This window comes from Pleurodeles waltl, chromosome 10 (genome assembly GCF_031143425.1).
Source record: "Pleurodeles waltl isolate 20211129_DDA chromosome 10, aPleWal1.hap1.20221129, whole genome shotgun sequence".
Classification (NCBI taxonomy): Eukaryota; Metazoa; Chordata; class Amphibia; order Caudata; family Salamandridae; genus Pleurodeles; species Pleurodeles waltl.
The window spans coordinates 674,757,322-674,775,255 of record NC_090449.1 but is presented as its reverse complement, the minus strand read 5'-3'; the positions used below and the strand labels follow the sequence as shown (position 1 = coordinate 674,775,255).

The window sequence follows — 17,934 nt, the reverse complement described above, 5'->3', positions numbered from 1 at the left end:
TTGCCTTTAATATATTTCCTGATTTAAGATGCTGTTCGATCCGCAAGGCACAGAGTACCCTCTCATACTCTGCACCTTTTGATCAATGGACTAGCCAGAGAATTAAAATGCCCGCAATTTTAACCAAAGCTCCAATGGCACCAAGCAAGCAAAGCAAGTGAGTCCAAACTTCCCTAAAAGAGCTCTCTTGTCTCTTCCATCAAAGTATGTATCTATTCATGGTTTCACCTTACCATGCTCAAGCTGATGTCCCATATTTCACATTTACATCATGTCATCCCTTCATTCGTTCATTCATCATTCAGTCTTTTACAATTTCATCCATCCATTGGCCATTCCATCCATCTTTTCACACGACCCATCATATATGCTTGCATCCATCCATATCTCCATCCACTCATACATGCATCATTTAACTTACCCCACGGCCAATAGTCTTTTATCCATCAGGTGATCATTTTATTCATCCATCCTTCATCTCAGATTTCCATTTACTTTGCCATCAACCATCTACTCAGATTTCTGTTTACTATGCCATTCATCCTCTCAGATTTCCATTTACTCTGCTGTCCTTTCTCCCATCCATCCGCTCAGATTTCCATTTATTCTGTCATCCTTTCTTCCACCCATCCATCCTCTCAGATTTCCATTTATTCTGCTATTCTTTCACCTGCTTGACCATCCATTCACTCAGATTTCCATTTACTTTGTTGTCCCTTCACCTCATCCATCCTCAGATTTCCATTTACTCTGCAATTCTTTCAATCACCGCGTCCACCCATGTATCCATCATCTCAGTTTTCCAATTACTCTGCCATCCTTTCCTCCACCCATCCATTAATCCATACTCTCAGATTTTCATTTACTGTCATTCTTTCATCCACACATCTGTCCGTCCTCTCACCTGCTTACCCACCCATCCTTCCACCCACCCATTCTCTCACCCACTCAACCACTTGTTCTTTCACCGACTCATCCAACAGTCCTTTCATTCACCAATCATTCGAACCACTCATCTGATGATTCTTACAGACATCCATTCTTTTACCCCTATTCCTCATTTCATCCACCTATTCATCCTTTCACCCACCAATCCTTCTAACCATTCATCTGTCCATCCTTTAACCTACACATCCATCATTTCACCTACCTGCTTATCCATCCTTTCACCCATCTATCCTATCCACTCATCCGTCCTTCCTTGCACTCACCCATCCTTCCTTTTACCCACTGTAGGAAGCTGACTCTGTACATACTATATCAGAGGGAGATATAGTGTGCACAGCATCCAGGGGTTCCCCAGAGGCTTGACAGAGGCTAACATAGATAATGCTAATGCTCTATTTGTGGTGGTGTGGTCAAGCAGTAAGGATTATCAGAGGGCAGTGCAAAGCATTTGTTGTACACACACAGAAAATTAAAGAAGCACACACTCAATGACTTAACTCCAGACCAATGGTTTTTATATGGTAAAAATATATTTTCTAAATGTTTTTTTAGAACCACAAGATTCAAGTTGCAGGTGAGTACCTTACAAGTTTCATATTTCACACAGGTATCAATAGTACTCGATTTGAAACAGGTAAGTAATACAGTTTCTAAATTATTGGCAAAAAGATATTTTAAAAATGGACACTGTGCAATTTTCAAACCGTTCCTGGGGGGAAGAAAAGTTAGATCTGTTTACAGGTACGTACAACACTTACAGTCTCAGTGTCTGGGTTTTAGGAAGTCCACCGGCTGCGGTTCAAGTTAACCCCAAACCCCCACCACCAGCAACACAGGGCCTGCCGGGTGCAGAGGTCAAAGTTGAATAGAATTAGCATGGACTCCTATGGAGACAGGGGGTACTCGGAATCCAGTCAGTCAGCAGGTAAGTACACATGACTTCGAGGTCAGACAGGGGGGATTAGAAGAGCACTGGAGGGGCTACAAGTAGGCACCAAACACACACCCTCAGCGGCACAGGGGCAGCTGGGTTTTCAATGCTGGTCTATGAGGAGACCCCGAGGGTCACTCAGAGGCTGCAGGCGAGGTCCAGTGGGGTGTCTCGGCACACCACTGGTCAGACAGGGAGGAGGGCTGCCTGCTGAACGATGAGACACCGGGGGTTGGCTTCTTCACAGCCTGGGGACTGCAGGTGCAGTGTGTTCTTTAGATATCAGATATCTTCGTCCGGAGCTTCGCGGTCAGGTGGGTCCTTGGTATTCCCTCTGCAGGCGTCGTCGTGGAGGGGTGGAGAGGTCAACCCAGGGTGGGCACTTGCACACAATCGCCTGGGGACCCTCTCCTGCTGGGTGGACCACCTCGACACGGGCTGTGGGCGTTGGGTGTATAGGGGTCAGGACTCGTGCATCTGGAGTAATGTGGGAGTCCTTAGTTGTAGGTTTCTTCAGACAGAGCCGCTGTCCTCTGGAGTTCTTGGTCCTTTTGGGTGCAGGGTAGTCCTGTGGAGTTGGTAGAGGTCACTGGGAATGCTGGACGCGTCGCTGGTCTTTGTGCAGCTTTTTTGAAGCAGGAGACAGGCCGGTAGGGCTGGGTCCAAAGCAGTTGTTGTCTTCCTTCTTCTCTGCTGGGGGTTTCAGCTTAGCAGTCCTCCTTCTTGTAGGTCGCCAGGAATCTGATGAGCTGGGTTCAGGGAGGCCCTTAAATCCTAGATTTAGGGGCGTGTTAGGAGCCAGGGGGGCAGCAGCCAATGGCTACTGTCCCTGAGGGTGTCTACACCCTCCTTGTGCCCACTCCCTTTGGGGAGGGGGGTACCTTCCTATCCCTATTGGTCTCTGTCCTCCAAAGCAAGATGGAAGATTCTGCAGGGAGGGGGGTCACCTCAGCTCTGGACACCGTAGGGGTGACCCTGGCTGGGGTGGGCACTCCTCCCTGTTTTCCATAATTTTCCTACCAGACGTCTTTGAGGCTCACCGCCAGGTGTTACAGTTCCTGCAGGGGGAGGTGTAAAGAACCTCCACCCAGGTTAGGCTTTGTTTCTGACCACAGAGTGCACAAAGGCACTCACTCTGTGTGGTCAGAAACTTGTCTGAAAGTGGCAGGCTGGCACAGACCGGTCAGTCCTACACTAGCAGTTGGGCTAACATACAGGGGACATCTCTAAGATGCCCTATGTGTGCATTTTTCAATAAATCCCAAACAGTATCATTGTGGGTTTATTGTGCTGAGAAGTTTGATACCAAACTTTGCAGTATTCAGTGAAGCCATTATGTGGCTGTGGTATTCGTAATGACAAACTCCCAGACCATATGCTCAATATGGCTACACTGCACTAACAATGTCTAAGAATGGACTTAGACTCTGTAGGGGCATATTGCTCATGGATCTACGCCCTCAACTATGGTATAGTGTACCCTGTCTTAAGGCTGTAAGGCTTGCTAGAGGGGTGGCTTACCTATGCCACATGGAGTGGTTTGTGAGCATGGCACCCTGAGAGGGATGGCTTCTCGACTTCGTCTTTTTCTCCCCACCAGTACACACAAGCTGCAAGGCAGTGTACATGTGCTGAGTGAGGGGTCCCCTGGGGTGGCATAGTACATGCTGCAGCCCTTAAAGACCTTCCCTGCCTACAGGGCCCTTGGTACCATGGGTACCTTTTACAACTGGAATGGCATGGGCAGCAAAAAAACGATGGATTAAACCCAGGTCTGTGACCGAGGGTGAGTGTTTGCATTGTCAGCACTCCGTCCATCATCCTTTTGTGTTGCTAATGTCGCCCTAAGTGGGAAGGGTATGCCCAGACATGGGTCCTGTGCTTCCCATGCCACTGGATTCAAGCTAGCCTGGCTGATGAGGGGTGAAACCCCGAAACCGGTCCCAGGATGCTTGTTTCCAGTCCAGGGAAGACCTGGCCTGGCAGTTCGGGCTGGACTGTTCCCATGGGGAACAGGGTCAAGACTGATTTGCATATGGCTTGTGTTGCTAATACCTTTTACAACAGACTTAACCGTATGCCAGGGCTGTGCCAATTGTGGAAACAAGGGTACCGTTTTAGGGAAAGAGCACTGGTGCTGGGGCCTGGTTAGCAGGGTCCCAGCTCACTTTCAATCACGATGACATCAACACTAGTCAAAATGTGTTGGGGGGGGATAACCATGCCAGCAGTGCTTCCTTCCTTTCACCCACACATTCATCTTTCCTTTCACTCATCCATCCTTTCACCTACCCACCATTTCACACACCTATCCATTCACCCCCCCATCCATCCCTACTTTCACCCACTCGTCCATCCACCTGTCTGTCCTCCTTTCCCTTTTACCCATTGTTCTTCCTTTGTGTTAATTATGAGCATAATTTCTCTGCCAGGTTGCAGATAAGAGGCACATAAAGAACCCCTCCCCTGCTAGGTTCTTTATGGATTTAGCTGGTAAAGGTAGAGGTATCACAGCATCCCTGCTTGTGATACTGTACATTATATGGATATAGTATTTCCTCTGTCCTCCCATTCCTGTATGAATCATCTTTTTAATTTTATGTTCGGTGAGGCAAGGAACTCACCATAGCTTCTTTGTCTTTATGGTTTGGTTTTCTACAAGTTGCATGACTGTGGTCTTTTCCAAACCATGTTCTTGTCTCATCTGTGGTAAATGTTTTGGGGCTGGGCCGACCCTCTGATCTCTGATACGTGCATATGTTGTGGTACTGTCTTCTACTTTCTACCCCACTGCTGGTATGGTTAATTTAACTACAGGTCTGCAGAAAAGTGTTCCTTCAACTCTTGGAAAAGGCATGTTTTTCATTACTCTAGGCTCTGTGATCCACACCACCTGACATGGGTGTATTATTTGTATGCTTCAGTACGCTTATAATATTTTGTTTTCTTTAACATATGATGTTTTTGAAACAAATTACCTGTTTTGCAGAGTTCGCTTAGTGGAAAGAGGATCGCCACATAGCTTACCTCTCATGGAATCAGGAAAAGTAAGTGCAGAACATGAACTGTTATGTCAGCGTTAGTTTTAATGTAATATTGTATTTATAACGTTGGAAATATGCTTTAAAAATTTCATGTAAAAATGTGCTACTGTACAAAAATGGCAGTCTGATTTTCGATGTATTAGATTTAGTTGGATGATATCATCTGATATAATGTGGCCATTTAAATAAACCTTTTGACCACCTTGAGGTATTGTAGTATTTGTGCTGTACACTTACACCATACCCTTGGGTTTCGGTTTACCTTTTGGTTGCTTGTAAGCCTTTCTTGCTTTGTGGATGGCTTTAGGAAAACTTAGTTTCCCACAGTTTGTCAGCCCTTTCTTCATCTAGATATTTTTTAGTGTTTTGAATAGCGACAATAAGATGTTGCCAAGTGATTTACTTAGGCAAGAGTTCAATTCAATGATCTAATGTTGGTAGATTTCAGAGGCATGTTGAGTACAATCCAATGTATTCGTCTTCACAGTGACATCTTGTCCACCGGAAACCATTCAACACAGTTAAATGTCCCCTGTCCTAAACTGATATAAATATGACTTTAGAACGCTATAATCAAATATGGCCTCAATCAAATCGTTGTCAAAAGTGTTTCAGCAAGGGTACTGCAGGATAATTGACAGCACTGGGCAGTACGAAATGGTAAACAATTGGACGCTGAGGCATTCAAGATGAAAATGCTTGGTATGCTTACATCCTTCACAGCCAAGCTTTTGGCTTACACCTCTCACGCTATAGCTTTACTGCCATGTAACCACCCCTCCAAGGCCTTCACTGAATGGTCAACAAAATCAACCCAGTCTTGTGAAGGCTCCTTTTTGGTCTCTCTGAACTTCATCCTGTACTGTTCAGTGGTTAAGCCATAACCATCCAGGAGTGCATTCTTAAGAACTGTAAAATTATTGGCATCACTTTCTTTCACAGTAAGGAGCCTATCCCTACCCTTTCCACTAAATGATAGCCATAGGATAGCAGCCCACTGCCTTTGAGGGACATCCTGTACAACACAGGCCCTCTCAAGTGCAGCAAACCACTTGTTAATGTCATCCCCCTCCTTATAAGGGGGAACTATCTTGTGCAGATTCCTAGAATCATGCTCTTTTGCAGGATGACTATGGGGAATACTGCTGCTGCCACCATGGGTTTCTAAACCCAATTTCTGTCTTTCCCTTTCCACTTCTAAGGACTGTCTATCCAAATCCAGCTGTTGCTTCTTGAGCTTCTGTCTGGTTTGTTCCACTCTCAATCTATTGAGCTCCCTTTCTAACAATCTGTCATCAGGGTGGGTGGGTGGGACATTCCTTGAAACAGTAGTATGGTGAGAATGTACAGAAGGAGACCCATCCCTTACAGAGGGCATTCTAACAGCTTGGTTAACAGAAACATCACTTCTACTATGATGTGAAGGAATACTCTTGCTATGATGTGAGACAACACTATCAGTATGGTGTGACTCTACATCAGTACCAACTATGCTAGGCTGTCTTGTAATGGGCAGGCTAGGAAGTTTCTTTCCTGAATCTTTTTCTAGGGGTGTCCCTGGATCAGATTGTGAACCATTAGCTACTTTTTCAACAGGTGGGGCACCTCTGGCCTTATCCTGTTCTATAAGCATGTTAACCAATAGTTCTCTGGGGGGATTCTTCCCTACACTTGAACCTCTTTCTATGCAGAGACTCCTTGCTCCTTTCCAGCTAAGGTGATCATAAGCAAGTTTGGACAGATCAACAGTTTGGCCTGTGCCAGACATTTTAGAAAGTGTTTTAGTGACAGAAAAAGGAACAAAAGTTTGTCAGAACTTTTTAGAAAGACAGAAAAAAAAACTTTTAAAACTTTTTAAGAACTTTTAAAAAGTTTAGAAGTACTTTTCAGCACTTTAGAAAAGAAGTGAGAAAAGAAATGCAAAACTTTTTGGTTAGGTGTACATACACTGAACTTGTTTTGTATATTTTTCTCTTATGAAAAGTACAATGACAAAAGTGGTAAGTAGTTACAGAGCACTTATCCCACCAATGTAGGAGGCTGGACTGGCTTGTAGTGAGTACCTAGGGGTACTTGCACCTTGCACCAGGCCCAGTTATCCCTTATTAGTGTATAGGGTGTCTAGCAGCTTAGGCTGATAGATAATGGTAGCTTAGCAGAGCAGCTTAGGCTGAACTAGGAGACGAGTGAAGCTCCTACAGTACCACTAGTGTCATATGCCCAATATCATAAGAAAACACAATACACAGATATACTAAAAATAAAGGTACTTTATTTTTATGACAATATGCCAAAAGTATCTCAGTGAGTATCCTCAATATGAGGATAGCAAATATACACAAGATATGTACACAATACCAAAAATATGCAGTATAGTATTAGAAAACAGTGCAAACAATGTATAGTTACAATAGGATGCAATGGGGACACATAGGGATAGGGGCAACACAAACCATATACTCCAAAAGTGGAATGCGAACCACGAATGGACCCCAAACCTATGTGTCCTTGTAGAGGGTCGCTGGGACTGTAAGAAAACAGTTAGGGTTAGTAAAATAGCCCACCCCAAGACCCTGAAAAGTGAGTGCAAAGTGCACTAAAGTTCCCCAAAGGACATAGAAGTCGTGATAGGGGAATTCTGCAGGAAAGACACAAATCAGCAATGCAACAATGATGGATTTCCAAACGAGGGTACCTGTGGAACAAGGGGACCAAGTCCAAAAGTCACAAGCAAGTCGGAGATGGGCAGATGCCCAGGAAATGCCAGCTGTGGGTGCAAAGAAGCTGCTACTGGACAGTAGAAGCTGAAGATTCTGCAGGAACGACAAGGGCTAAGAACTTCCCCTTTGGAGGACGGATCCCCCACGCCGTGGAAAGTCGTGCAGAAGTGTTTTCCTGAAGAAAGACAGCCAACAAGCCTTGCTAGCTGCAAATCGTGCGGTTAGGGTTTTTGGATGCTGCTGTGGCCCAGGAGGGACCAGGATGTCGCCAATTGCGTCTGGGGACAGAGGGGGCGTCTAGCAAGACAAGGAGCCCTCTCAGAAGCAGGGAGCACCCGCAGAAGTGCCGGAACAGGCACTACGAATTGGAGTGAAACAGTGCTCACCCGAAGTTGCACAAAGGAGTCCCACGCCGCCGGAGGACAACTTAGGAGGTCGTGCAATGCAGGTTAGAGTGCCGTGGACCCAGGCTGGACTGTGCACAAAGGATTTCCACCGGAAGTGCACGGAGGCCGGAGTAGCTGCAAAAGTCGCGGTTCCCAGCAATGCAGTCTGGCGTGGGGAGGCAAGGACTTACCTCCACCAAACTTGGACTGAAGAGTCACTGGACTGTGGGAGTCACTTGGACAGAGTTGCTGGATTCAAGGGACCTCGCTCGTCGTGCTGAGAGGAGACCCAGGGTACCGGTGATGCAGTTCTTTGGTGCCTGCGGTTGCAGGGGGACGATTCCGTCGACCCACGGGAGATTTCTTCTGAGCTTCTAGTGCAGAGAGGAGGCAGACTACCCCCACAGCATGCACCACCAGGAAAACAGTCGAGAAGGCGGCAGGATCAGCGTTACAGAGTTGCAATAGTCGTCTTCGCTACTTTGTTGCAGTTTTGCAGGCTTCCAGCGCGGTCAGCAGTCGATTCCTTGGCAGAAGGTGAAGAGAGAGATGCAGAGGAACTCGGATGAGCTCTTGCATTCGTTATCTACGGAAATCCCCAAAGCAGAGACCCTAAATAGCCAGAAAAGAGGGTTTGGCTACTTAGGAGAGAAGATAGGCTAGCAACACCTGAAGGAGCCTATCAGAAGGAGTCTCTGACGTCGCCTGCTGGCCCTGGCCACTCCGAGCAGTCCAGTGTGCCAGCAGCACCTCTGTTTCCAAGATGGCAGAGGTCTGGAGCACACTGGAGGAGCTCTGGGCACCTCCCAGGGGAGGTGCAGGTCAGGGGAGTGGTCACTCCCCTTCCCTTTGTCCAGTTTCGCGCCAGAGCAGGGCTGAGGGGTCCCTGAACCGGTGTAGACTGGCTTATGCAGAAATGGGCACCATGTGTGCTAATGAAAGCATTTCCAGAGGCTAGGGGAGGCTACTCCTCCCCTGCCTTCACACCATTTTCCAAAGGGAGAGGATGTAACACCCTCTCTCAGAGGAAGTCCTTTGTTCTGCCATCCTGGGCCAGGCCTGGCTGGACCCCAGGAGGGCAGAAGCCTGTCTGAGGGGTTGGCAGCAGCAGCTGCAGTGAAACCCCGGGAAAGGCAGTTTGGCAGTGCCAGGGTCTGTGCTAGAGACCCGTGGGATCATGGGATTGCACCAACAATGCCAGGATGGCATAGAGGGGGCAATTCCATGATCTTAGACATGTTACATGGCCATATTCGGAGTTACCATTGTGAAGCTACACATAGGTAGTGACCTATATGTAGTGCACGCGTGTAATGGTGTCCCCGCACTCACAAAGTCCGGGGAATTGGCCCTGAACAATGTGGGGGCACCTTGGCTAGTGCCAGGGTGCCCACACACTAAGTAACTTAGCACCCAACCTTTACCAGGTAAAGGTTAGACATATAGGTGACTTATAAGTTACTTAAGTGCAGTGTAAAATGGCTGTGAAATAACGTGGACGTTATTTCACTCAGGCTGGAGTGGCAGGCCTGTGTAAGAATTGTCAGAGCTCCCTATGGGTGGGAAAAGAAATGCTGCAGCCCATAGGGATCTCCTGGAACCCCAATACCCTGGGTACCTCAGTACCACATACTAGGGAATTATAAGGGTGTTCCAGTAAGCAAATGTAAATTGGTAAAATTGGTCACTAGCCTGTTAGTGACAATTTGAAAGAAATGAGAGAGCATAACCACTAAGGTTCTGATTAGCAGAGCCTCAGTGAGACAGTTAGTCATAACACAGGTAACACATTCAGGCACACGTGTGAGCACTGGGGCCCTGGCTGGCAGGGTCCCAGTGACACATACAACTAAAACAACATATATACAGTGAAAAATGGGGGTAACATGCCAGGCAAGATGGTACTTTCCTACACATAGCCATTGCTGTGACATCTCTCTCTTGAGTGCCCCTGTCATTCAGTAACCAATGATGCTGCTCCATTCCTTGACATGAAGAGTGTTAATAGATAATAAAGCCATCATGTCAAAGACTGAACTGCAGATTTTTGACAGCTCTATAGAGATACAATGTCACTAGCTAGCTTTGTGTGGCTCAAAGTTTATTTCAGAAGGTGGACCAAATTGAATGATTTGAAAAATAAACAATATCCCCACAAAAGCTACACAAAATATACCTTGAGCATCCCAGAGATTGCCAACTCTTTACAGAGCCCACATGACATGGTCCTGTAGGTCTACACAGTTTTTGCAGACAGGGCCTTTCTATATTTCATTTGATAATAGGAAGAATTCCCTCGAAACCACCTATGATGCTTATTAGGAACTGTATTTAGGTCTAAAATGGGATCACTGAGGTACAGATTTACTCTGTTCGGATCCATCCTAGCCAAAAGACATGTAATGGTATAATGGCTGAGACCAGAGAACTGCACCTGTTTAGTTGGGTCAAGCGGTAGCTGAGTAGAGTTGAATGAAGCTCGCAAGATGATATGACAAGTTGACCAAAGATTTAGTTGACTGGGATATGATGATTCAGCAACATCCTCTCCAAACACCAAGACCATGTTGAGTCTGCTGCCATAACGAAAGTAGGCTGCTAATAGGATAGTACTTCAAAAGGAATGAAGGAAAGAGGGAAACTCATTTATGACAAAGGATGATTTAGGCCCGAAGTTGTGTCACAAAGTGGATTGAATGGAGGTCCACTGGAGACAGGTTGCAACCCAAAAGTGGGTACCTACCTTCTTGTATTGGCAGGATTTGGCTGGGCAGCTACATAAGTAGTCTGTCCAGGGAGGAACGTTTTTATTGCATAATAGTAGTGCTATTGGTTCTACTCTGATTTTTGTTTTGTTTATGTACAGGAGAATATGCCTGTGCTTGAGTTGTCTCCTGTTCTGCATTGTGCAGGATTTATTAGGAAATAATACAAATGAAAGTTAAAAAATGAATAACAACAGAAATGAGTTTTCAGTCCCCTTTGTTTTTCTGTGGGTTTGTTCTGTGCATTATTCTGCATATGGGATATGTCTGCATTGCACACTATTTAAATGTTAATTGTAAAGTGGCACTTAACAGTTCACCTAAAATCCTTTTAAGGAATTGGGGCATTTTCAATATTACCTTGTTGCTGTTTTGAGCAAGGCCATCTTGAGCTGATAACAGTTTATTAAATTCTGGTGGTGGAAGTCAAAATATTAACTGATTTAGCTTGGGAGGTAATGAAATCCACCCCTGTTGCTGGAGGAACTGCTTAATCTAATTATGCAGCTGATGGGATTTATTTTGCTAAAGGACAATAATATTGTGCAGGAGGTTCCACAATTAGATTCTTATCCACTTTTAGCATTTCTTCCAGAAATCAATGGACTTTTGTAAGAAGCTGGCTCTGTACACACTATACCAAAGTAAGGTATAGTGTGCACAGAGTCCAGTGGATCCCCAGAAGCTTTATAGAGGATAAAATAGACAATACTAATGCTCTCTTTTGTGGTAGTGTGGTCGAGCAGTTAGGCTTATCAGGGGATAGTGCTAAGCATTTAATGTACACACATAGCCAAGAAATGAGGCACAAACTCAATGACTAACTCAATCCAATGTTTTATGTGTCAAAGAATTGTATCTGAAAGGGACTTCTAGCTGCAGATTCCTTACCTTTGAATTCCCTGGTGTCAGCTTCGAAACCGGATTCTTTTTGCTGAGCAATACCCTGCCCACAGCGTCGGGTGGTGTCGTTCGGATCAGCATGCGTCATCCAGCTCAGCGTGGCTTTGTCATCATCGTAGAGCTGTTAAATAATTTTTTAGTCTGTGTGGGGAAGATGTCATCTAGGAAGAGGGGTTTCAAACCGTGTGGCGCCTTTCATTGTGCCATGTCGGTGACAAACCCCCACCAGGTTATGTCTCTGGTGCCTTGACAGGGACCACGACTCAGTAGTGCTCCGACTGCCGGGCCAGGGCCCTGAAGGCTTTGAGAGAGCGGTCTCTATAGCTCATAGCAGCCCGGCAGTCGACTTTAGTCGCGCGACTCCTCAGAGGTCACAGTCCCGCTCAAGGAGGAGGACGTGGGACCACTCCAAGAGCCCCAAGTCCTCTTCTTCCCTCTCGAGGTCCTCAGGGCACTTGGGAAAGAGGGACAAGAAGAAGTAGTAGTCCAAGCGGACTTTGACTTCGGCATGCCCGTTGGCCGACGAGGCATCTCGGGAACATCAACGTTCTGAGCATGGTTCCGCAGAGCCCGTTGCCAGGGCGACTTCACATCTCCCCCATTATCCGGGAGCTGGAGCGACCCCCCCACTCAAAGAAAAGACTTTTACAAAGCCTCGTTTTTGAGCGGGCTGCCCCCGCAGGTGGGTCTTTGGACTCCATGGGGTCAGCGGACCCGAACAACGCCACCTGATGGTGCACGCAGGGTATTGCTCAGCAAAAAGATTCCGGATTCGAAGCTGACGCCAGGGAATTTAAAGGTAAGGTATCTGCAGCTAGATAGAGTCTCTACCAGATAATGCGTTCCCAAAGGTAAGTAACTTGTTCATCTTTATTTCTAGAACGAAAAGGATCTTTGATGCAGTGCAGTACAGTTTCAAAAATGTATCACTTTTAAGTATCAAATGCAGTTTGTTTAGAATTCATAGATGAAACAGTTTATAGGTAAGTAATACTTTTCAATTTCTAAAGAAGACAGTACAATTTCTCATAGAAAGCAATGCAGTCTTAGGGGAGGAAAAATAGCAACACAATTTACAGGTAAGTAATCAACTTATGATCCCAGTCTTTAGCGGTTAAGGTTTCCACGCGGCAAAGTTTAGGAAGACACCAAGGATGTACCACCAGCAACATGGGGCCGGGTGCAGAGGTCAAAGTTGGTGTTGGGTGCCAAGTGGAATCCTATAGAGACAGGGGAGCACTTAGAAAGAAACAGCTTGCAGGTAAGTACCCGTGACTTCAGGGCAGCGGCTTAGATCAGCACTGGGTGGGGCCACATGTTAGCGGCCGGGTGCATTGCTAGACCGTCGGTTGGGTTCCCCAAGGCTAGGAGGCTGCGCATTCAGGGGGACTTTAGGTGTCGGGAAATCTTCACCGGAGCCGCTCGAAGTCAGGAGGGTCCTCTGGATTTAGGCTGGAGGTGTCGTCGAGTTGGTCAGGAGGGGTCAGCCCAGGCTGGACTCGAGGTCTGAATCACCTGGGACCTTCTCTGAACTGATGGGCCACCTGGACATGGCCCATGGGCATCGGGTGCGGAGCAGGCAGGACTCTCGGTTCTGGAGTTCTTGGAGGTTTCTTTGTGGACAGGGCCACTGTCCTCAGGAGATCTTGGTCTTTGGGTAGGCAGGCAGTCCTCTGGGGATTGTAGAGGTCACTGGTCCTGCAGGACAAATAGTCTTGAAGCTGCAGACAAGCCGGTAGGGCTGGAGCCAAGTTATTTGTCGTCTGGAGTCTTCTCTGCTTGTGCAGCTCTTCAGTCTTTCTCCTTCTTGTCAGGTCGCCAGGAATCTGAAGTGCAGGGTTCAGGGTTGCCCCTAAATACTAGATTTAGGGGCGTTACTGGGATCAGAGGGCAGTAGCCAATAGCTACTGTCTCTAAAAGTGGCTACACCCTTCCTGTGCCCTCTCCCTTTGTGGAGGGGGGCACATTCCTAACCCTAATGGCTATTATCCTCTAAAACAAGATAGAGGATTTTGCCAGGAGGAGTTCACCTCAGCTCTAGGCACCCTAGGGGTGGTCCCAGCTGGGGTGGGCACATCTCCTGATGTTTACTAATTTACTCATCGGACCTGCTGTCAAAAGTGGGGATTGGTCCAGGTCCGGGCATCTCCACTAGCTGGAGTACCCTGGGGCAGTGTGGCACGAGGCAGGAGCCTTTGAAGCTCACTGCCAAGTGTTGCAGTTCCTGCAGGGGTGGAGGAGTGAAGCTCCTCCACCCAGAGTAGGCTTTGTCCCTGACTCCAGAGAGCACAAGCCTCTTACCCCATGGGGTCAGAAACTTGGCTGTTAGTGGCAGGCCGGCACAGACTGGTCAGCCTTACACTGTAGGGTTGGGTGAAATACAGGGAACACGTTCCAACAATTTTCTTTTGCCAGACAACTATAAATTACACCTTTAGTTGTCCAAAAGAGTTGTTAATACGGAATACATAGTACAGGCCAGAACCTTTTACATGATAGTGAAAATATGTTCAGTTACAAGGCTGTTGAATACTGAGTGTTCAAGACTGTTATTTGAATTAGTATAGAGTATATTTTATGTTTCCGCCTTGAGAAAATTCTGCCACTCAATTATGAAATGTCTACTTTCCATGTTTTTCTCATTTTTAAATTGACTTGAATTTTAACCTTTGCAGTCTGCTTTCAACCAAAAAGCCACCAAAACATATTAAGCCCATAGGGTTAATACAGTGGTTTGAGAATCACTAGTGAATGGTGGCTTGTCCACTTTTTTCATGTGAAAATTGTTTATCTTCTATTAGATCCTGCCTGGAGTCCGAATCATCATTGCAAATCCAGAAACAAAGGGACCCTTAGGAGATTCTCATCTTGGTGAGGTGAGTCACAATCACCGCTGTTACACTAAGCACAATAGAAACATGATACAGTGTGCTTCTTAATGTAATTGTGCACAAGAGTGTTTGTAATTCGTGTACAATATATCTTGGATTGTGCCACGTCTTAATCATTGTGCTGTCTATCGTGACACAGGCATTAAATTAGATTACAAATGAGGATACACTAGCTATACATTACTTATAACAAAATGTAATCACCTTTCATCAAGTTATTTAGAAGCTCTCGGTCATCGCAGAGGACAAGCTAAGAGACATAGTACTGAGCGATTTTATGAGATTTTAGAGTAACCAATATAGTCTTATAGGGTACAGTCACATGTAGTTTTGGGATACGCTACAAATACCAAAAGAAGATCATCTTTTGTCTGTCCTACTTTTTTTGTTTTTTTACATAGCCCCACATAAAACACACAGTGAGATTGATTATGTATTTGTCAGCAGAACGCTTGCGGATGCATGCACAGATTATTCGATACGTGGGTTGAGTCCTATCTGGCCACTTGGCTCACTGTCTCTTATACCTATGGCATAAGTGTAGGTCTAAGATGCCCACTTGGAGACTCAATGCGGAGGCACTCATGGATACAGCTTTTTGGAACAAATTGTGGGAATATCTGAGGGACTGCATGCACAGCAACTGATGAATGGAATCTTCTAGAGCAAATGAGTGGGAGACTTTGAAGGTATACTTGAAGGTTTCCTTGAGGGAGTTCTTTATAGCCAAAATAAATGGATTCAGTATAGAACTGAAGCTAGCATACTTACAAACAAAATAGATAGTTGGACAAAGAAATGATACACGGACCAATGCTCCACACTGACCTACTGATCAATGCACTGAAGCACCAAGAGCACTATATGTCCCTAGACAAGTTCTTGTATGTCACATTCATACAGAAATTCTACGGAAACGCTACAGAAAGGGTGACAGATTAGGAAGAACGTTTACTTGGCTCCTAAAACGAGAAGTCAGAATACACCCTATTATGGGTATGAGATAACACTAGTGCTCAGCAATCCCTACAGAAGTGAATTCATTAGATTTTTACTACCTCGAAACACTCTATGCACCATTTAATCTTATAGGCTGCTAGAAGTTTTTGCTGTGGAGGGGAACCTGTCCATGCTCTCCAAGGTACACTTTTAGATACCCTAACAAAAGATCTACTGCAGGCCTCATTCAACATAATGAATATGGGAAAGGCTCTGGGAGTAGACTGTCTCCCTAGTAAGTTATGTTTAGTATACTGTGCGGCTCTAGTCCAGTAGTTATGGAAGATTGGATAGAGTCCCTGGAGAAAGGCTGCCTCCCAGAGTCAATGAAAGAGTTGTTAATCTAAATAGTTTCCAAACATGTAAGGATCCTGAGCAGGGTGTCTCCTATCGCCCTCTATTTATTATGACACTTAATACAAAGAAAGTGAGTGCCTTGTTCCTAAAAGGCTGCTGCAAGCAATCATCACAGACCTGTTCCTTCCAGACCAGTCTGACTGTATAGTAGGGTACATAATCTCTACATAAACACTACCTAGTTGCAACGACTGGGTATTGTGTGATAGCTTTACTCAGTATAAAAAATGCATTTGACATGGTAGGTTGGGAGTTTATGTTCAGGACCCCTCAAGAGATATATTATTGGCATATACTTACTAAGCTGGACAAGATATTGTATGCCAAAACACAGGTATGAGTCAAAATTGCTAAGTTGATATCAAACAAATTGGTATTGGGGGGTGGTACCCGCCAGTGCAGTCCATTGTCGCTGATATAGTTTACACTCGTCATTGAGATCCTTGCCCGTATGCCTTATCCCATGTAACTCTTAGCACTTCTGATTAATCAACATGTATCCTGTCAATGTATGTTGATGATATGTTGGCATACTTTAGAGAGCCAATACAGTTGACACTGCACATGTTGGAGATCCTGGAGAAATTCAGGGTACTTATTGATCCCTGTAGAAATTGAACCAAATCCTACCTGCTTCCATTAGGACACTGACGGACAGTGACCCAAAGTCACTCCCAGTAGCAGGGTTACCTTGGCAAATGAGTGGCCTAAAAGATCTAGTTTGTATGCCTGTCTCACAATTGCAGTAAAGATGTTCTGTTAAAACAGGGGCAAGTGGCTAAAAAGGGGAGGCACTGATAAAAACGGTAGTGCTCCCACATTGTAGGGAAATGCCTCCCTTGGCATGGTTACCCCCTAACTTTTTGCCTTTTGTTGTTGCCAGTTATGATTGAAAGTGTGCTGGGACTCTGCTAACCAGGCCCCAGCACTAGTGTTCTTTCCCTAAACTGTAACTTTGTTCGCACAATTGGCACAGCCCTGGCACACACATAAGTCCCTTGTAACTGATACCCCTGGTACCAAGGGCCCGGTGGCCAGGGAAGGTCTCTAAGGGCTGCAGCATGTCTTATGCCACCATGGGGACTCCTGACTCAGCATATGCACACTGCCTCACAGCGTGTATGTGCTGGTGGGGAGAAACTGACTAAGTCGATATGGCACTCCCCTCAGAGTGCCATGCCGTCAACCCACTGTCTGTGGCATAGGTAAGTGACCCTTCTAGCAGGACTTACAGCCCTAGGGCAGGGTGCACTATACTATAGGTGAGGCCATAGTTGCATGTGCACTATGCCCCTACAGTGTCTAAGCAAAACCTTAGACATTGTAAGTGCAGGGTAGCCATAAACAGTATATGGTCTGGGAGTCTGTCAATTACGAACTCCACAGTTCCATAATGGCTACACTGAAATCTGGGAAGTTTGGTATCAAACTTCTCAGCACAATAAATGCACACTGATGCCAGTGTGGGATTTATCGAAAAATGCACACAGAGGGCATCTTAGAGATGCCCCTTGTATACCAGTCCAATTCTTGGTGTTAGGCTGACCATTTCCTGTCAGCCTGCCACAACCAGACGAGTTTCTGGCCACATGGGGAGAGTGCCTTTGCACTCTGTGGCCAGGAACAAAGCCCACACTGGGTGGAGATGCTTCTCACCCCTCCCCTGCAGGACCTGTAACACCTGACGTGAGCCTCAGCTCATGCCTGTTGTTACAGCGCCCCAGGGCATCCCAGCTAGTGGAGATGCCCACCCCTCTGGGCACAGCCCCCACTTTTGGCGGCAAGTCCAGAGGAGATCATGAGCAAAACAAGGAGTCACCCATCAGTCAGGAAAACCCCTAAGGTGTCCTGAGCTGAGGTGACCCCTGCCTTAAGAAATCCTCCATCTTGGTTTTGGAGGATTCCCCCATTAGGAATAAGGATGTGCCCCCTCCCCTCAGGGAGGAGGCACAAAGAGGGTGTAGCCACCTTCCAGGGCAGTAGCCATTGG

At 46.1% G+C, this 17,934-nt stretch overlaps 1 protein-coding gene across 8 annotated transcripts in view; it reads left to right on the top strand.

Moving 5' to 3' along the window:
- Positions 1-17,934, top strand: part of DIP2C (disco interacting protein 2 homolog C) — a 1,002,241-nt gene that overhangs the window by 957,589 nt on the left and 26,718 nt on the right. For all 8 annotated transcript variants that reach the window (XM_069211176.1, XM_069211178.1, XM_069211177.1 and 5 more), the window contains 2 exons: positions 4,869-4,926; positions 14,499-14,573. In XM_069211176.1, coding sequence (XP_069067277.1) covers positions 4,869-4,926; positions 14,499-14,573 — 133 coding nt within the window. The remainder of the gene's footprint in view (positions 1-4,868; positions 4,927-14,498; positions 14,574-17,934) is intronic.